Source organism: Bufo gargarizans, chromosome 1 (genome assembly GCF_014858855.1).
Source record: "Bufo gargarizans isolate SCDJY-AF-19 chromosome 1, ASM1485885v1, whole genome shotgun sequence".
Classification (NCBI taxonomy): Eukaryota; Metazoa; Chordata; class Amphibia; order Anura; family Bufonidae; genus Bufo; species Bufo gargarizans.
This window is the reverse complement of record NC_058080.1, coordinates 352,160,023-352,181,986: the sequence shown is the minus strand read 5'-3', so window position 1 is coordinate 352,181,986 and position 21,964 is coordinate 352,160,023. Positions and strand designations below refer to the sequence as shown.

The window sequence follows — 21,964 nt, the reverse complement described above, 5'->3', positions numbered from 1 at the left end:
TTCCATATACCTGCGTCCACAAAATTACTGCTTGAGGGTGATATACCAGCTTCAACTAACAACTGATTGAGGCCTGCCATATATAAGCTTCCACAAAATAGTGATAGAGGTTTTCCATATACCTGCGTCCACAAAATTACTGCTTGAGGGTGATTTACCAGCTTCAACTAACAACTGATTGAGGCCTGCCATATATCAGCTTCCACAAATACTGCTCTTCTCTAGGGACTTTGGCTCAGGGTCATTTTGAAAATGACAGGCAGAGGAAGAGGCAGGCCATTCTGCAGGGGTGGTAGGGGTCGGGCAGGTGCACCAGGCCAGAACCTAAGTTGGAGAAGGTGCGTGCGATTATGTCAAAGGACGCACCAGAGTTGGTTGAGTGGCTTAGTCAGCCTTCCGCTTCTGCACCCTCCTCATCCTCTGTATCTGCACCCTCTTCACTCTCTGCTGTGTGCACCCACCACCACCACCATAGCCCCTCCACTCGAGTCAGAGGAATTATTTTCCCTTCCATTCCCAGACCTTACCAATGCGCAGCCATTCTTGGCATCGGATGAGGAAGAGCAGGTAGCATCGGCCGCCACCCAGCGGTCTGACAACAGTACCCAGATCAGCCCAAGGAGTGTGGCCCCCGCTGTTGCTGCCTACTCCGGGATCTCTAATGTCAGTGGTGGTGAAGGTGACGATGATGACGTGTTGATGGATGGCATTCGGGTGCCCACAAGAGAGGAAGAGGAGGGGAGTTCAGAGGGAGAGATGGAGCAGCAGATAGGGAAGAGAAGCAGGCAGAACCTGCAGTGCACAGGAGGCAAAAAGCAGACAGCAAATGTATCTGGAGCGAGCCATCCACCACGCACGGTCACATCTTGCTCTCCCAGGATGCTGACGCATGGCTCCTCAGTGTGGGCTTTTATTAACGTGTCAGCTGCTGACAGTAGTGTTGCCATCTGCAGCCTGTGCTGTCAACACATAAATCGTGGTAAGCCCAATATTTACCTAGGGACGACTGCCTTAAGAAAGCACCTGGCCTCCCAAAGCAGAGGCCAGTGGGAGCAACGCGGTCAGGACCCACAAAGTCACACTCCCGATGCTCCACGTCCTGCTTCTTCTCCTTCTCCTCTCTCCTCCCATGTGTCCTCCACTCCACCTTCCACCATGCCGTTGTGGCGTTCATCTGGCACAAGGCAGGCTTCCGTGGTCCCAAATGTTTGAGCGTAAAAAATGATGACGCTGGATAATTCTCTTGCCCAACAGCTGACCGCTGGCTTGTTGGAACTGCTAGCTCGCCAACTACTGTCATATAAATTGGTGGACTCAGAGGCCTTTAGAAAATTTGTGGCCATTGGCACACCGCAAGGGAAGGTCCCCGGAAGGAAATATTTCTCCCAGAAGGGCATCCCTGAACTATATGGCCACGTTCAGCAGCAAGTTAATATATCTCTGGCACACAGTGTCGGTGCCAAGATGCATCTGACCACAGACACATGGTCTAGCAAACATGGGAAGGGAAGGTACATAACTTTTACTGCCCAATGGGTGAACCCGTCTGACGGCCATCAATCATGTAACCCATGGCCCCGTGTGGATTTGGTGTTACCGCCACAGATTGCATGCAGGCCGACCTCTTCTTCTCCTCCTACTCCATTCTCTGTCTCCTTCTCGGCTGACTCCTCCTTTTCCACTGCTACCGCCTCTTCCACTGCACCCTCCAAGCTCCCCAGAACCTATTGAACGTGCCAGGTGAGACATTGCCATGCTCTGCTGCGGCTGTTGTGCCTGGAAGCCAAGAGCCACACCGGTCCTGCACTGCTTTCAGCTCTGCGGTCACAGGCCGATCAATGGCTAACCCCGCTCAAATTGACAGTTGGTAAAGTGGTGTGCGACAACGGTGCCAATCTGCTCAGCGCGCTGAAACAGGGTAAAATGACACGTGCCGTGCATGGCACACGCCCTGAACTTAGTCGTGCAGCAATTTTATTGCTAAATAGCCCGGGGTCCAGAAGGGAGTCTTGCGGCAGGCCAGGAAAATCTCTGGCCATTTTAGAAGATCTTAAACGCCCATGCCTCGCCTTGCTGACGTTCATCGGCGACACCACTTGCCCGTCAGACATCTGATTTGTGACTGCCCGACACGCTGGAACTCCACCTTGTATATGCTTGATAGGCTGCTTCAGCAGAAACGTGCCATTAACGACTACCTGTACGAACTCTGCGGCAGGACAGGTTCTGGGGAGCTTTGTTTCTTTTCACCATGCCAGTGGCTGCTCATGCGCGACGAATGCAGACTTCTGTGGCCATTTGATGAGATCACCAAACTGGTCAGTCGAAGCCAGGGCGCCATCAGTGACATCGTACCTTACACCTTCTTTCTGGAGCGTGCATTTCATTGTGTAATTGATCAAGCTTTGAGGAGCAGGAGCTGGAAGATGAGGAAGTCGCAATGCTGAATGAATTCCCAGGGGGGGGGGGCTACTCCATCTGAGACAAGTGATAAGGAGTCTGAAGAGGAGTCAGAGGAGGATGGTGGCTGGGGGGAGGAGGAGGAGCAAGAAAATCAGGCTTTACATTTTTCGGGGATCCCTAGTGTTGTCCGTGGCTGGGGGGAGGAGACCGAGGATGACATTCTCCTGGGCGATAAGCAGGAGCCAGGGTGCTCCACCGCTTCCAATTTAGTGCAAATGGGGGCCTTCATGCTCCAGTGTTTGAAGAGGGACCCCATATAAAAAGAATAAAAGTCAAGGACCTGTACTGGGTGGCAACGTACTTAGACCCCCGGTACAAACACAAAATGGCAGACATGTTACCAGCATCACAGAGGGCTGTCAGAATGCAGCATTTACAGGCCTTGCTGCGAGAGATGCTGCATTCTGCTGTTGCAGGCACTGGCAGAGGAATTTCCACCCACAGCGAAACAGGTACCAAGCCTACCACACCTGCAAAAAGAGGGCGGTTTGAAGATGTGTTGGTCACTTTGGATATGAGATCATTCTTGCACCCAACCCATTGATAGTCGCACTCTGGATCCAGCCTCGGGGAACGCTTAGACCGACAGGTGTCCGACTACATCGGGTTAACGGCCGATGTGGACGCTCTGAGAAGCGAGGAACCCATTGACTACTGAGTGTGCAGGCTTGACCAGTGGTCAGAGCTGGCACAATTTTCCATGGAACTCTTGGCTTTCTCCTCGTCGAGTGTCCTGTCCAAAAGGACGTTTAGCGCAGCAGGGGTGATCGTGACCGATAAGCTCACTCACCTAGCTCACGACAGTGTGGACTACCTCACATTTTTTTAAATGAATGAGGCATGGATCTTGGAGGAATTCAACACCTGTGATGACCGCGTGTAATTGAATTTTCTCATGCCAGCCCACACATATCCACCACCACACAGAACAAAGAATGGTCCTTGCCTTATGTATAGACAGCGGCATAAAAGGCCTTTTATGTCAGGTGAATGCCTAATGTTGGGGGACTGTACTGGCCGACAGTTACATATGTAGCCTGTGACTGCCTAATGTACCTCCAGCCACAGAATCCAAAGTTCTTTGCTGTCAGGTGAATGCCTATTACCTATTTTTTGGGGCCTGTACTGGCCGACAGTTAAAAAGTTAAAGTTTTTAGCTCTAGCCACATAATCACACCTTGTCTCACTCCTCTGCCTCTCATTATGGTGGTGTATGAACCACATTCACAATAAGGACCTTCTAATGTCACAGGGTCATGTGACTGTGACCCTCACCTCGTACTGTGCCCCCTTATACCTTGCATTGTGCTCTCTTACCACACCCTGTGCAGTGCCCCTAGTCATTCCTTGTACTGTGCCCTCTTATACCCCTTTATCCAGTCACGGTATGGCAGTGTTATCCTGTCACCGTACAGAGGTGTTATCCGGTCAAAGTATGGCGGTGGTATCCAATAACTGGATGGCCATAACTGTAATCCCTTTCCCTGTCCACACCATTCTTTTTTTAGACCTGGCATGAGCGGCAAAATATGCATATTGCGGTGCTAAGGACCTTTGCGCCACAATCTGTGTCATAAATAAGCCTAGCATAGACGTATTTCTATATAATAAATGACCAATATTATTCGGGGGTAGGGCTAATATCTTTATACTATATAGATTCTAGTCTATTATACTGTGCCCTGTATTTCCCAGTAGAAAATGATTCTTGGGAAACAGAGTCCTCATCCCTGACCACCAGGACCAGGTAGCGCTCTGTCAGTACATGGCGGCCTCCCCTCTCCACCACGCTGCTCTGCTGTGTACTGGTGCTTATTCTTCTGACACTAGGGCTGGGTTCACATCCTCTTTTTGCCATCCATTTAATGCATACCAAAAATGTATGCGTTAACAGATGCCTCAGACTGGTGCCGGACAGTGGTGTCCATTCACCATACAGTTCCATGGTAGAAAAAAAATTAACGTTAATGTATGCATTTTTTTAATGGACTCTGCAGGATACAAAAACGTGGAGTGCTGCACATTTGTATACATCAAACCGATAGTAAATAAAAAATTTCTAGGCTCCAGCGTGGCACATTTTTTGAGAGTTTCCCTTTAAGATGCATAAAAATGGCCCCTGATTAAAATACATATTTTTTGGTGGGAATTTTTGCCAATGATCCTCCTCTGGTATATCACCGTCCATGTTGTGGGACTATTTGTGTTTGCTGCCTGCAAATATGACGTTGCCATTAAAGTGAATGGGGCCCACCAAAAACGCGTGGTTCGTGAACATTTGATTGTGAACGCGCAATTGCGAATTTTCCCTGCCGATGTTTGTCAATCAATAATTACCAGCGCCACATTTGCAGTGTAACGTGTGCGCTTCAAAAATGTATCTGTGACATACAGTGTACTTTTTCCGTAGACGGTGTCTGCTGTGGACAGTGACATTACAAGCTCCACATCTGCAGTGTAACGTGTGCGCTTAGAATATTTATCTGTGACATACAGTGTACCTTTTTGCATAGACGCTGCATTCAGACATTACCGGTGGTACATCTCCTGTATAACGTTTCCTCATCCCAAATACCTGTGACATTCCCTGTAATTTTTCATTAGCCGCAGGTGACAGCATTGACATGATCTGCCGGATATCTCCTGTGTGACGTTTCCACATCTCAAATACCTTTTTAAATTTGTTTGCGCATACACTTCCAAATCCTACACTACTGTACGTGTGACAGACTTTCAATCAAATATAACATTTGACATATGAAGAAGGGGAGCAGTAAGGGATGGGGCAGTGGCCATGATGCTGATGGTGCTTGCAGAGGCTGTGGCCCTGTGCATAGTGAAACTGTGCCTGCTGCCAGAGCACAAGAAAAACAATCATTCACGATACCTAGCTTCATGTCCCAGTTTGCAGGACGGCGCAGGACACCACTGTTAAAGTCAGACCAGTGCGACCAGCTGGTCGGTTGGATTGCAGCAGATAATGCTTGCAGTCGGTTAAGCACCACCCTGTCTTCCACCAAGTCCAGTTTCAGTAGCCAAGAGTCTGCTCAACCCAATCCTCACCCTGAACCTCCTTCTTTCCACAATGGAGAGTCTGGGCAAACAAGTGATCCCACAATTGGATATTCCGAGGAGCTCTTTTCTGTGCCATTCCTTGATTTGGCCCTCTCACCAAGCACGCTTGAAGAGGGACAGATGTTGTGCCCTGATTCCTAACTCTTGAGCATCCACAATCATAAGAAGATGACAGTGGGGAACGGCAATTACTGTTTAATGAGGTGGATGATGATGAGACACAGTTGCCAATAACTCAACAGCAATTACTGTCTCAAGAGGTTGATGAAGAGGATGGGACACAGTTGTCAATCACTGAGGTAGTGGTTAGGTCAACAGGTCAGGAGTATTAGCAGAGTGAGGAAGTGGAAGAGGAGGTGGTGGACAATGAAGTCACTGACCCAACCTAGGAAGGTGGAAAGCCAAGCGAGGACAACCAGTACAGAGGGGGAGGGATCTGCTGCACCACAACAGGCTGTAAGAGGCAAGTGGGGTGGCAAAAGGGGTAGATGTTCCGCAGTATGGCGCTTTTTTGAGGAAAGTGTGGACGACAAAAGAATAGTAAGTTGCAACCTGTGCCGTACCAAAATGAACTGAACACTAGCAACCTCACCACCACCAGCATGATCATCCGCCACATGACATCCAAGCACCATAATAAGTGGGATGAATGCCTTGGTCCACAATCTGTGCTGCGGGTCACACCACTGCCTCCTCTTCCCCTGTGTTACGTGCTGGCCAATCCCCTGTCGAAGGCGCACACTCAGATGCCTCCCGCCCTGCACCTGGACCTTCGCAAGCACCATCAGCGACCACATCCACTTCCGTGTCCCACCGCAGCGTCCAAATGTGCTTACCCGAGGCATTTCAACGCAAGCGCAAATACCCAGCCACCCACCCACAGGCCATAGCACTAAATGCGCAGCTTTCCAAATTACTGGCCCTGGAAATGTTGCCATTTACGCTTGTGGACAATGAGGCCTTCCGCAGTCTGATGTCGGCGGCCGTCCCACGTTACGCAGTCCCCAGCCGCCACTATTTTTGAAGGTGTGCCGTGCCCGCCTTACACCAACATGTGTCCCGTAACATTACACGTGCCCTGACCAACACAGTTACTGGGAAGGTCCACTTAACCATGGACACCTGGACAAGTGCATTCTGCCAGGGACTCTACGTTTTCCTGACTGCACACTCAGTGAATGTTGTGGTGGCCGGGAGTGAGTCGTACTCTGGGATGGCCCAGGTGCTACTGACGCTAAGGATTGCGGTACATAATTCCATCAGGTTTTCCGCCACCACCTACGTTAGTGGCTCCAACCCCCACTTCTCCTCCACCGCCGCCGCCTCCTCCTCCTCCACTTCCACCTCCGAATTATCCGCGTGCAGCACCAGTCAGTCATGAGTCTGTAGCTGGAAGCAGTGTAGCACTGCAGTGGGGAAGCGGCAACAGGCCTAGCTGAAGCTGATATGCTTAGGGGACAAACAGCACACCGCCACAATGCAATACGTTCTTGCTCTAATAAAATGTGCATAAACCGGAGGGAACTATTTGTCGCCTCCTGCTCCCATTTAGTCTTCAGTGATGAAGCCTTGAAAACTACCTTAAGCACAATATAGTCCACAGGGGTCTAAGAATCACTTTGACACTAGTGATGTCCCGAACTGTTAGCCGGCCAACAGTTCCCGGCGAACATAGCTTGTTCGCGTTTGCCGCGGCGGGCGAACATATGCGATGTTCAGTCCGCCCCCTATACATCATCATTGAGTAAACTTTGACCCTGTACCTCACAGTCAGCAGACACATTCCAGCCAATCAGCAGCAGACCCTTTTTCATTTTTCAGTGATATAATCACATTTGCAAGCCCGTGTGTGGCAGGCCCACACAGACTGTATTGTGGCCACTGGCTAGTGGCTAAGCCTTCACTCATACCGTTACAGGGTGTCACTCAAATACCTTGCAAATAAAAAAAAATTATATTTAATATTTTTCTGTGATATAATCACAGTTGCAAGCCCGTGTGTGTCAGGCCCACACAGACTGTATTGTGGCCACTGGCTAGTGGCTAGGCCTCCACTCATACCGTTACAGGGTGTCACTCACTCAAATACCTTGCAAATAAAAAAAATTCTATTTAACATTTTTCTGTGATATAATAGTTGCAAGCCCGTGTGTGTCAGGCACACAGACTGTACTGTGCCCACTGCCCACCACTTATATAGGGTGGCTCAGTACCTTGCACGCATAGTACGACTTATCTAAAAAGTCGTGGTGCTGTGATTTCCACTGGACCTGGAATAATGCCCAGTGTTCAGAGGCCTCGGACCCTGAACCCCAAAAATTCGGAGAAAATAGTTGACTGGCTTACACAGGACAGCCAATCTTCAACAGCTTCCGCTAAGAACCTTGACGCACCATCCTCCTCCAGCTCAGCTTTGGTCACCTGCTCTCAAGTTACCACTCTCCCGCCCGCCGCCACCACCACCACCACTGCCACCACAGCCGCTTCACTTGATCCCTCAGAGGAGTTATTTACACATCAGTTGGATTAAATTAGTGATGCGCAAGCATTATTGCCAAAGGATGTAGATAACAGGGATATGTCTCAGTCAGGCAGCATTACACACATGGACGTACAGTGTGATGAGGATGATGATGTTGTACCCGCTGCTGCGTCCTTTGCTGAGGTGTCATATACAAGTGAAGTGGCTGATGATGACGATGTGTCCGTGGATGCCACGTGGGTGCCTGCTCGAAGAGAAGAAGAGGGGGAAAGTTCAGAAGGGGAGACAGAGAGAAGGAGGAGACGAGTTGGAAGCAGGGGGAGGTCGTCGCAAGGAGCTAGTGGCACAGTCAGACAGCATGTATCGGCACCCGGGGTCAGCCAGACAGCATGCCAATCAACGCATGCTGTTGCCACCACCAGAATGCTGTTATTGCAAAGCTCAGCAGTGTGGCATTTTTTTTGTGTGTCTGCCTCTGATAACGGCGATGACATTTGCAACCTGTGGCAAAAGAAACTGAGTCGTGGGAAGTCCAACACCCACCTCGGTACAACTGCTTTGCGAAGGCACATGATCTCACATCACAAATGCCAATGGGATCAACACATGAGTACAAGCAGCACACAATCTCAAAGCCACCATCCTCCTCCTGGTCCAGCATCTTCAGCCACGTCAACCACTGCTGTCCTCCTTGCAACCTCTCAACCACCCGCCTCTCACCTTCAGCAGTTCCATCTCATCTGCCCACAGTCATGTGTCTGTAAAGGAAATGTTTGAGCGTAAGAAGCCAATGTCACAGAGTCACCCCCTTGCCCGGCGTCTGACAGCTGGCTTGTCGGAACTCTTAGCCCGCCAGCTTTTACCATACCAGCTGGTGAAGTCTGAGGCCTTCAAAAAATTTGTCGCTATTGGGAAACCACAGTGGAAGGTACCCGGATGAAATATTTTTTCAAAAAAGGCAATCTCAAACCTCTACTCAGTGATTTAAAGGAAGTCATGGCATCTCTGGCATACAGTGTTGGGGCAAGGGTCCATCTGACCACTGATACCTGGTCTGCAAAGCACGGTCAGGGCAGCTATATCACCTACACTGCGCATTGGGTCAACCTGCTGATGGCTGCCACGCATGGAATGCGTGGCTCTGCAGTGGAGTTGGTGACACCGCCACGACTTGCAGGCAGGCCTACTGCCACCTCCTCTACTCCTCCTACTCCATCCTCTTCCATAACCTCCTCGGCTGAGTCCTCTTCTGCTGCGGCGTCTGGCTGCATATCAACTGAAATCCCCCAGCTACCCAGGGGCTATTCCACATCCCGGATACGACAGTGTCACGCTGTCTTGGGGTTGACTTGCCTGAAAGCAGAGAGCCACACCGGACTAGCACTCCTGTCTGCCCTGAATGCACAGGTGGATCAGTGGCTTACACCGCACCAACTGGAGATTGGTAAAGTGGTGTGTGACAATGGAAGCAATTTGTTGGCGGCATTGAATTTGGGCAAGTTGTCACATGTGCCGTGCATGGCACATGTGTTGAATCTCATCGTACAACGCTTTGTGTCTAAGTACTCAGGCTTACAGGATGTCCTCAAGCAGGCCAGGAAGGTGTTTGGCCATTTCAGGAGTTCCTACATGGCCATGGCGCACTTTTCAGACATTCAGCGCCGAAACAACATACCAGTGAGGCGCTTGATTTGCGACAGCCTGACACGTTGGAATTGAACACTCCTAATGTTTGACCGCCTGTTCCAACAAGAAAAAGCAGTCAACGAGTATATGTATGACGGGGGTGCTAGGACAGCCTCTGCGGAGCTGGGAATTTTTTTGCCACGTTACTGGACGCTCATGCGCAATGTCTGTAGGCTCATGCGTCCTTTTGAGGAGGTGACAAACCTAGTCAGTCACACCGAAAGCACCATCAGCGACCTCATCCCATTTGTTTTCTTCCTGGAGCGTGCCCTGCGAAGAGTGCTGGATCAGGCTGTAGATGAGCGTGAAGAGGAAGAGTTGTGGTCACCATCACTACCAGAAACAGCCTTGTCATCATCGTATGCCGGACCTGCGGCAATGCTGGAAGAGGAGTATGAGGAAGAGGAGTCAGAGGAGGAATGTGGCTTTGAGGAGGAGGAAGACCAACCACAGCAGGCATCCCAGGGTGCTTGTTGTTGTCACCTATCTGGGACCCGTGGTGTTGTACGTGGCTGGGGGGAAGAACAGACCGTCAATGACATCAGTGAGGACGAGGAATGGCAAATGAGTAGCTCGGCATCCAACCTTGTGCAAATGGGGTCTTTCATGCTGTCATGTCTGTTGAGGGAGCCTCGTATAAAAAGGATGAAGGAGAACGACCTGTACTGGGTGGCCACGCTACTAGACCCCCGGTATAAGCAGAAAGTGGCGGAAATGTTACCAAATTACCGAAAGTCAGAAAGGATGCAGCAGTTCAAAACCAAACTAAAAAAATATGCTTTACACAGCTTATAAGGGGGATGTCACAGCACAACGGGAATCTAACAGGGGAAGAGGTGAAAGTAATCCTCCTCCTACCACGGCCACGGCGGCAAGGACAGGACGCTTTACAGATGTGTTGTTGATGGAGGACATGCAGAGCTTTTTCAGTCCTACACATCGCCACAGCCCTTCGGGATCCAGCCTTAGAGAACAACTCGGCCGACAGGTAGCAGACTACCTCGCCTTAACTGCAGATATCGACACTCTGAGGAGTGATGAACCCCTTGACTACTGGGTGTGCAGGCTTGACCTGTGTCCTGAACTATCCCAGTTTGCGATAGAACTTCTGGCCTGCCCCGCTTCAAGTGTCCTGTCAGAAAGGACCTTCAGTGCAGCAGGAGGCATTGTCACTGACAAAAGAAGTCGCCTCGGTCAAAAAAGTGTTAATTACCTCACCTTCATTAAGATGAATGAGGCATGGATCCCGAAGGGACTGGCAGTGGGGGATACGTTTGACTAACAAAAGGCCTGGTGACATGCCTTGGCCTCAAAATGGTCCTCACGCTGCTGTATTTAATGTCTGCATACCGGATGACTTTCGTGAATTCTCCGCCACCAACTAGGGTTCAAGCCGCAATATTTTGGTCACCTTTCTGCCTGGAAAACATCAATTTTTCTGGCCGCTGCTGTAGCAGTGGCTGCAGTAATACCAAATTTTTCTGGCCTCTAGTGCTGCACTGTGGCTGCAAAAACAAAACAAAAAAAAGGCACATACATGTGTCAATTCCCCTTTGTGATCGGTACCTTGTTGTGGTGAAGGGGCTTGCGTGTCACAATGAAGAGATCATCACCTCTATGAGTGTGTTGGCAATGTTGCCACACTCCAGATAAGGCCGTTGCTTCATTATGACCAAAAGCGATCGGCTGGATAATTTTTCATAGAAAAAACATTATTTTTCTTCTTTTATTTTTTTTTTTTTAAGTTGTATCGGTTTTTAATACATAAAATAAAAAAATCATAATAGTCTCTTAATAGTTTGTTAGAAATAATGCAGACAATTTTTAAAAATCCCCATCAATTCCAATACAAAGCAAGTACCGAGCTCAGAACAAAATTATTTCAGGATGTCGTTAATTCGACAATGATTAATCAATTCGACACACGTCCCCGGATAGGGGACGTAACAGGGATTAAACTGATAGGAATAGTACTAGTTAAGACACCACTCATAAAGGGTGTCACAGCACATTGCACCGTGCACGCGCAGTGCCCCAACTTGGGAGTAAGAGGACCGACCAAGCTGCTTTTTCCATCTCCCGGTTCCTAAAATCAATTTGATTGGTGTATCACCAATCAGTTTGGTGTATCAGAGTTTGGTCTGTCACTGTGAAGGCAGTCGAAGGTACCCGGCCTAAATTTTTTTTCACAAAAGGCAGTCCCTGATATGGGACGTAACAGGGATTAAACTGATGAGAATAGTACTACAGAAAATACCACTCATATCGGGTGTGACAGTAAATTGCACGGCGCAGACGCAGTGATCGTGGCGTGGATTCAAACAAAGGGGAGGGAGCCAGCGTTTTTTTAACCATCTCCCCCTTTGAAAAATCTATTTAATAAATGGACCCCAGATTGGGGACGTTACGTAACAGGAATTAAACTGATGAGAATAGTACTACAGAAAATACCACTCCTATTGGGTGTGACAGTAAATTGCACGGCGCAGACGCAGTGACCGTGGTGTGGATTCAAACAAAGGGGAGGGAGCCAGCGTTTTTTTAACCATCTCCCTGTTCGAAAAATCTATTCAATTCACCTTTCGGGGACCCTTGGTGTTGTACGTGGCTGGGTGGAGGAAGAAACCTTCAATGACCTCAACGGGACATGGCTAGCTTGGTATCCAACCTTGTGCAAATGGGAAGTTTGAGGTTGGGCAAATGGGTTGTTTGCGGTGCATTAAAAGGGGAGTTTGGTCTGTCAATGTCTGTGAAGCGGGCTTAACCCTTACACTACTTGATCGATACAACCTCATACCTGATTGTATACACACACTGGATGTTTTAAACCACGTTGAAAAAAATTAGGATTGTTAGGTGATTTATGCCCTTTATGGATTAAAATCCAACTCTGCGTCAGCTATGTAATTTTCCATGGGAGTTTTGCCATGGATCCCCCTCCGGCATGCCACAGTCCAGGTGTTAGTCCCCTTGAAACAACTTTTCCATCACTACTGTGGCTAGAAAGAGTCCCTGTGGGTTTTAAAATTCGCCTGCCTATTGAAGTCAATGGCGGTTTGCCCGTTCGCGAATATTTGCAGAAATTTGCGTTCGCCATTCGTGAACGGAAAGTTTTATGTTCCCAACATCTCTATTTGACACCAGCAGCAAGGTATAAAAATGCATCACTGATGACTAAGGGTACTTTCACACTAGCGTTTTTGTTTTCCAGTATTGAGTTCCACCACAGGAGCTCAATACTAGAAAAAAACTGATCGGTTTTATCCTAATGAAATTCTTAATGGAGAGCATTCCATTTAGGATGCATCAGTTCAGTCCCTCTTACGTTTTTTTGCTGGAGAAAATACCGCAGCATGCTGCAGTTTTCTCTCCGGCCAAAAATCCTGAACACTTGCCGGAATGCCGGATCTGGCATTATTTTCCATTGAAATGCATTAATGCCGGATCCGGCCCCAAGTGTTCCAGAAAAACGGATGCGCAAACCTTTAAGAATGAGAAAAAGATAAATACCGGATCTGTTTTTCCGGATGACAACCTGAAAGACTGATCCGGTATTGAAATGCATTTGTCAGACGGATCCGCATCCGGATCTGTCTGACAAATGCATCCGTTTGCGTCCGGATTTACGGATCCGGCAGGCAGTTCCGGAAACAGAACTGCCTGACGGAATCCTCTGCCATAAGTGTGAAAGTACCCTAAATGGGAGCAGGAGGCGACAAATAGTTCCCTCCAGGTTATGAACATTTTATTAGAGCAAGAACGTATTACATTTGTAACACACCAGAGCTGTGTTACTACATGCCTCTACCCCGCTACTATCTTCTAAGAGCCTTTACATCAGATATAATTTATATTATGTCTTCACAAATGTGCCTCTAAAGCCATGTTAAATTCCATTGTTCTTGTAATTTCCCAGGTCTACCAGCAGGTAGCAGTAACTCTATTGGCAAGGTACAAGTCCTAGTTTAGTGAATCTAGACTGGAATGGATTATTCCAGCTTAGTTACCCCTCTGTGGAGGTGTGGACTGTTCCCACATCCTGCAGCATGGGTGGAGAAGAAAGTTAGAGTTAGTGTAGCCTCCCCCCTGCTAGCGGAAGGCTGTGTGATAGCATTCAGGAGAACCCCTGCATTGGGAAGACAGCAAGGATCTTGTCTCCGTTGAGACCTGATCATATCCCCAGGCTGAGCACCTGCAGCCTCAGCTGGATGAAAAGAAGCGGAAAACTGCAGACAATCTCCAGAGTTCCAGGAAGAAAGCATCCCATGAGGATCCTTCTGTGAGTTAAGTCCAGAGACCTAGGAGAAGCCATTTCTCCTCAGCTAGTCTGTCCCCACAAAGCACAAGGTATAGAAAAGTGCAGAAGATTAATTCCTGCCACAGTTACAGAGCTACCAAGCAGACGTCCTATCCTGCAAGCTCCCCACATATCAAGCAGAAGCATTTATTCCTGCCAATGATTGCCAAAACCTGCTGGGACTAGAGCTGTATACTGCTTGGATACAAGTTATCTTCAGTAAAGAAACGTTTGAACTTCACCTAAAGGTCTGGACATCATTTCTGCTGCAAAATTCCTCTATTACTCCTACTATCACTACACTAAAATGTATTGCATGTGAGCCAGGAGCCAGGAGTCCAGCCGTACCCAGGTAGGAGACACCGTTGACACAGTTATCACAATCCTATAGAGACATTATAGGCCATTACACCACTCTGTCATTCCTAATCCGGGATGTGCGTTGGAAGGGCCCTGGGATAGTACCCTGCGCACACTGCAATTGGCGTCACGACAAATGCAGATTATTATCCACCCATATCCTGGCCATTGCACATTGGATGAGTTAAATATCAAACTTAAAGGGAACCTGTCACCAAAAAACGCTTACTAAGCTGTTAATAGTACCTTATAGTGCTGCATAGTAGTTTCCTAATGCACTTTTTCATCGTTTAGCCGCATCTAGCCTCCTGGAGAAATCGATGTTTTATTCAGCCGCTGCCCCCTGCTTCAAGTCAGTTTTGAAGTCAAGGGGGCAGCGGCCTAGGCGTCTCTAATGCTGCTCTCCCCGCCTCCCGCCGCCTTTATTGACACGCCGGATCTCAGTGCCGGGACCGCGCTCCCAGCCCGCATGCGCAGTAAAGGGCTGCTGTAGCGTGATCCCGGCTCCGGCTCGTACACTCAGCCGTCTTTAGTTTCGCTACTGTGCATGCGCCCGGCATCTTCTGTAACTGCGCTAGTATGTAAGGTTGGCGGGCGCATGCGCAGTAGCTTAACTGAAGCCGGCTGAGTGTACGAGCCGGAGCCGGGATCACGCTACAGCAGCCCTTTACTTCGCATGCGGGCTGGGAGCGCGGTCCCGGCACTGAGATCCGGCATGTCAATAAAGGTGGCGGGAGGCGGGGAGAGCAGCATTAGAGACGCCTAGGCCGCTGCCCCCTTGATTTTAAACCTGACTTGAAGCAGGGGGCAGCGGCTGAATAAAACATCGATTTCTCAAGGAGGCTAAATGCGGCTAAACGAAGAAAAAGTGCATTAGGAAACTACTATGCAGCACTATAAGGTACTATTAACAGCTTAGTAAGCGATTTTTTGGTGACAGGTTCCCTTTAGGGAACAGATCAATATTACTCAGTCCTATACTCAGGAATCTGAATTTAATGTGAAAGAGAAAGTTACAGGCCTTTTTGGAATGCTTCCAGTACTACCTTAAAGAAAGAAAGCATAAAAAGTTTATACTGGTATCAATAGAAATCCAGCAAGAGGTAGGGGTAGGAGAAATTATAGGGGTAATTCCTAGGGTAGGAGTAATCAAAGTTTAGAATCCAGAATCCATCTTATCCTCTACGGAATCGCCCACAGCAACAATAGTTTGTTCCCACAACTAAATTTAATCTTTTTAGAACTATCGGGGATATTAACTTATTCGCACGTAAGCTGAGCTGGTTCAAACATTTTTGTAACATAGAGAGAAAGCAAAGTCTTGAATTAGGGGTTCCCATGGAGATGCTTGAGGATGTTGAACTTTTGTACAGTTTATCCTCACGTGACGCACCTCCGGACAGAGAAGGTCCTTTTGCTTCTCTTAAAAATAAAAGCACTAAAACCCCACCCTCTGGCGACACTAATTGTATTGATGTGTTGCTATATTTGGTGAGCAGTGATCTAGAATCCATAGCCTTAGGCTGAATTCACACGTCCGTGTAATACGGTCCGTGAGATACCGGACTGGCATCCTGCTTAGTGCAGGAGCGCACAGCGTCATTGGTTGCTATGACTCCGTGCGCTTTGTGCCACCGCAGTACAATAATACACTAGTATGATCTATAGGAGTGTATTGCTGTACAGGAGCAACGGCACGAAGCGCGCGGCGTCATAGTAACCAATGACGCTGTGCGCTTCTGCACTATGCAGGATGCGAATCTGGTATCTCACGGACTGTGTTCCAGGGACGCGTGAATTCAGCCTTACACTGTACACCATCCAATTGCACCAAGGAGGAAATGATAGCTTTAAATGATCTAGAACAAGATACAAATATAACTATTAAACGCTCTGATAAGGGTGGTAATGCGGTTATTCTCGATACCTCTATGTATAGATCCATGTGTGAGTCTCTGCTGGCACCTAAGGACTGTTATGAGGTGCTAGAGGGTGATCCACCTAATCAGTATAAACAGGAACTTCTCGCAATATGACGTACATGTACGTGGGGGAATGCGGTGCCCTACCACATTCCCACGTGCATGTACGTGATGTGATCGGGCAGGTGCAGGAGCTGTCTCTGTATATAGAAGTCATCTTGAAATAAAAAGAAGTTATTTGATACTACAAGTTCTAATGATTACCTCTGTGTGCATGTCTGTAAAATGTAATAAGCTTTCTTTTGGGCAGCACAGTGGCTCAGTGGTTAGCACTGGTGCCTTGCAGCGCTGGGGTCCTAGGTTCAACATCTGCATGGATCAAATTGAATCATAAATTATAACTCCATCAACAATTGCATTTAAATAATCATCAATTTTATTAGTACTTACAGAGTTACAACCAATTCTGGCCGCACATAAATTAAGAACATTTAAAAATACTAGTCAGACTTCAGGTGTATGGCAATTACAATTCATACATGTAAAGTGCAAGTGCAACAATATATATGGGAAAATACAATCCGTGCATACAAAAAGTGTTGTCCTGTCCACAGTATATGGTCACAGAGTCAGACTTCCGACCCTGGATCCTACGGACATTGTCAAACACACTGCCATACTAAGATATCATATAATCGGCAGAAAATCTAGCTGCCATAACACCGTCAGACTGTGCCCCGACGCGCGTTTCGCCGTCAGCTTTTTACACCCCTTGAAAAAGCTGACGCCGAAACCTATCTCTTAGTGAGACTTGCACCAGATATTAGTCATTGATACTGTGCTGCTGATTTGTCCATTATTAAACATTGCTTCAAATGTATTCTAGAATTCCATTGTAGTGATATATACTTTAAAAGGTTAATACTACTTTCCTGCTTTTTTTTTATAACTTAAGGTGTTGTCTTACATTTCTGCAGATGGATAAAGCCCTTCCATTCAGTGTGGAAGAAACTGGAAGTAAGTTTAAGATTTTTATTTATATTTCTGGTTATTAATTTATTTTCATGTCTTCCATTTTCATGCACGTATTTCGGTCCACAAACAATGGATCTGCAAAATACGGATACCTTCCATGTGCATTCCTCATTTGGTTCCATTGAAATGGATCGGCCAGTATCTGCAAAAAATGCTCATGGCACACAGTGGCATAAATAAGTATGTTACTCTACTCAAGTAGAAAACCGTTCTAGCGCTGGGTGGAGTTCAAGAATAAAATGTTTAAAGGGGTTGGCCTCCCTAAGTATCAAAAATCCAAAGTGCCCTAGACAATAGCCAAAACCATGAAGTATTTATACCATGTGACATGTACTGGCTATATATCATTTTCCTAACCTGTTCACCATGACACACTTCCGTGGAGGGGCTCCTCAGACCGGATGTGTGGGAGGAGCAGCTATAAAGTGAAAGTAAAAATCCCAGCATGCACTGCAGCAAGTATCTTCAGAGGAGAAGTCACATGTCATCCCCGCCCACCTGTGTTTCCATAGAGACAAGAGCCCCTCATATAATATCAATAACTCAGTCATCAGTAAATAACTGCTGTTAACATACATAGTATAGAAGGCCAAAATAAGACATCTGTCCATCCAGTTCGGCCTGTTATCCTGCAAGTTCCAGAGGAAGGCAAAAAAAAACTATGAGGTAGAAGCCAATTTTCCTCACTTAAGGGGCAAAGAATTCCTTCCCGACTCCAATCAGGCAATCAGACTAACTCTCTGGATCAACGACCCCTCTCTAGTAGCTGTAGCCTGTAATATTATTACGCTCCAGAAATACATCCAGGCCCCTCTTGAATTCCTTAGTGTACTCACCATCACCACCTCCTCAGGCAGAGAGTTCCATAGTCTCACTGCTCTTACCGTAAAGAATCCTCTTCTATGTTTGTGTACAAACCTTCTTTCCTCCAGACGCAGAGGATGTCCCCTCGTCACAGTCACAGTCCTGGGAATAAATAGATGACGGGATAGATCTCTGTACCGACCCCTGATATATTTATACATATTAATTATATCTCCCCTCAGTCGTCTTTTTTCTAAAGTGAATAACCCTAATTTTGATATTCTTTCAGGGTGCTGTAGTCCACCCATTCCAGTTATTACCCTAGTTGCCCTCCTCTGGACCCTCTCCAGCTCTGCTATGTCTGCCTTGTTCACAGGAGCCCAGAACTGTACACAGTACTCTATGTGTGGTCTGACTAGTGATTTGTAAAGTAGTAGGACTATGTTCTCATCACGGGCATCTATGCCCCTTTTGATGCAATCCACTATCTTATTGGCCTTGGCAGCAGCCGCCTGACACTGTTTTTACAGCTTAGTTTGCTGTTCACTAAAATTCCTAGGTCCTTTTCCATGTCAGTGTTACCGAGTGTTTTACCATTTAGGATGTACGGGTGACTTGTATTTGTTCCTTCCCATGTGCATAACTTTACATTTGTCAGTGTTAAACCTCATCTGCCACTTATCTGCCCAAGCCTCCAATCTATCCAGATCCCTCTGTAGTAGTATACTGTCCTTTTCAGTGTAAATTACTTTACACAGTTTAGTGTCATAACAATAGGAAGTACGCCCCAGTCCCAGAAGCACACAGGAATACGATGCTATTGTATCATACATATGTTACTGGGAGGAGGGAGGGGGCCCTGTTCATAAACTTGCTGTAGGGCCTAATCATTTCTAGTTGCATCATTGGATTTAAACCATGAACAGAATGAATAGAGGGGGAATTTATCATTTCCCTTGTTTCTAAAAAGTGGCGTTAAAAAGTCGCAAACTATGTGTTGCGTGCAAATAATCTCTGGCGTACTCCTCGACGTACGTTTCGCTAATGCTTCATCAGGAGGATTTCAATCCTGATGAAGCATTAGCGAAACGTACGTCGAGGAGTGCGCCAGATAGAGACAGCCCACATACACGACACGCCACTGGATATCGGGTAAGAAAGACTCAGACCGGTCCGATACATTCACCAAGATGTCATTCCTGATGTACTGAATTGCTTGTATGGTATAGGTCAGAATACACGGATGCCAACTATACCCGATATATATTTATGCCAGATGATTTGTAATAGTGAGGTAGCTGCTGTTTTATGGCTAGATACAGCTCTGATATTTATATGCTGATCTAAATCTCTGATTCACAGCACCCACACTGAGATTGAGGTAATGAAGTGTTTGAATATCTGCTGACAGTGGAATTATTGTGGACTGCCCCTTGAGGCAAGCTGTATGGTCTCTATATTTATGTATATGTTTGTATGTTTTCATGTCATAATAAAAATTTAATTTTATTGGGTAATATTTAGTACCGGTTCTCTTTTGTTGATATATCCTCACATGTTGGCAGGATCCTCTCCGTACAGGGGGCAGAGCCTGCAGTCAGATCAGCCATCACAGCTTCCCCTCAGTCTCCCTTCCTCCTGCAAATGCTTCTTTATTTTAGCTTTTAACAAGTGTCCATACTAAGCCCCTGCCAGCCCTGCACAGACAGGAGTGCCAGTATAGAAGGAAAGCACCTCTGATAGAAATAGGTGCTTTAGGACCCAGATAGCAGCACACTCCTTCAGGCATGGACGAGGTGGCTCCTCCATGGCACCTGCAGGGATGGAGGATACAGGCAGCTGTGAGAGCAGGACAGGAGGGGGCGTGGTGAGAGAAGGACAGGAGGGGGCGTGGGGAGAGCAAGACAGGAGGGGGCGTAGCTTCAAATAGCAGGCCAGGAGGGGACGTGGTGAGAGCAGGGCAGGAGGGGACGTGGCGAGAGCAGGACAGGAGGGGGCGTGGCGAGAGCAGGACAGGAGGGGGCGTGGTGAGAGCAGGACAGGAGGGGGCGTGGTGAGAGCAAGACAGGAGGGGGCGTAGCTTCAAATAGCAGGCCAGGAGGGGGCGTGGTGAGAGCAGGATAGGAGGATGCTTGGTGAGAGCAGGACAGGGGGGCGTGGTGAGAGCAGGACAGGGGGGCGTGGTGAGAGCAGGGCAGGAGGGTGAAAATTCTGAGAGACATAATTTTTTTAAAGATTTTTCTTTAGACAAAGATTTATAACAGCTTGTTTTTTTGTGGGGTGAGCTGTACTTTTCATTGGTATTATTTTGTGCTACATATGACTTTTTTATTAATGCAACTATCAATCCACAATTAGTAACAACTCTTAATAACCGTTCTACTCAATTTCACTACTATAATCAACAACAAAAAATTGAGTACTACTAAGGTCCTTTAAAATATCACAATCTCTAATAAATATAATAAAATACACATCAGTTCAAGAATAACTATAGGGAGACTACTAGGTCACACCATCTACAAACACCCACCATAACAGATAGTATACTGCCTAGGTGTGAATATACAAGACTAAAGGAGAACCTGTTGGAAATTCAGGCTGCAGTTCGATATATTACGTTGATACAGAGGAAAGAATATGTGTGAGGCCAAATGAAATCCCCAACTTATCCTTTCTGGATTATCTTGGGCTTGACCACTAACAAAATGAATTTTTTAGCATCTTTTATTCCGCTTTATGGGAGATGGATGAACAAAATTCTTGTTTTTTTTTCTTCTTTATTTGGGATTCCCAATGAATGATAAAAAACATTACAATGTTATACTTAAGGGGCATTACAAATGTGATAATGCCAAGTTTGTTTTTTTGCCTTTTTTCCCCCACATAAGGCGACTTTCACACTTGCGTCTCAATTACCGGAATTAAACAGATCCGTTTTGATTTTTCACATCAGGATGCATTTGTTCCGTTATGATGCGGTTGTATAAAATCGAAATGGGAAAAAAACCGATCCGTCACTAAATACATTGAAAGTCAGGCTACTTTTACACCTGCGTTTTCCCTTTCCGCTATTGAGATCCATTATAGGATCTCAATACCGGAGGAAAACGCTTCAGTCAACTGGGACAAAACTGAACTCAAGGGAATCTCTGATTCACAGCACCCACACTGAGATTGAGGTAATGAAGTGTTTGAATATCTGCTGACAGTGGAATTATTGTGGACTGCCCCTTGAGGCAAGCTGTATGGTCTCTATATTTATGTATATGTTTGTATGTTTTCATGTCATAATAAAAATTTAATTTTATTGGGTAATATTTAGTACCGGTTCTCTTTTGTTGATATATCCTCACATGTTGGCAGGATCCTCTCCGTACAGGGGGCAGAGCCTGCAGTCAGATCAGCCATCACAGCTTCCCCTCAGTCTCCCTTCCTCCTGCAAATGCTTCTTTATTTTAGCTTTTAACAAGTGTCCATACTAAGCCCCTGCCAGCCCTGCACAGACAGGAGTGCCAGTATAGAAGGAAAGCACCTCTGATAGAAATAGGTGCTTTAGGACCCAGATAGCAGCACACTCCTTCAGGCATGGACGAGGTGGCTCCTCCATGGCACCTGCAGGGATGGAGGATACAGGCAGCTGTGAGAGCAGGACAGGAGGGGGCGTGGTGAGAGAAGGACAGGAGGGGGCGTGGGGAGAGCAAGACAGGAGGGGGCGTAGCTTCAAATAGCAGGCCAGGAGGGGACGTGGTGAGAGCAGGGCAGGAGGGGACGTGGCGAGAGCAGGACAGGAGGGGGCGTGGCGAGAGCAGGACAGGAGGGGGCGTGGTGAGAGCAGGA

General features: G+C 47.2%; 1 protein-coding gene across 3 annotated transcripts in view; it reads left to right on the top strand.

The window, feature by feature from the left end:
- LOC122919628 (protein mono-ADP-ribosyltransferase PARP14-like) overlaps window positions 1-21,964 on the top strand; it is a 185,419-nt gene that overhangs the window by 38,427 nt on the left and 125,028 nt on the right. For 2 of the 3 annotated variants that reach the window (XM_044268765.1, XM_044268773.1), the window contains one exon: window positions 17,263-17,302. In XM_044268765.1, coding sequence (XP_044124700.1) covers window positions 17,263-17,302 — 40 coding nt within the window. Of the gene's footprint in view, window positions 1-17,240; window positions 17,303-21,964 lie in introns of all 3 variants that reach the window. The other variant, XM_044268781.1, reaches the window with a different exon arrangement.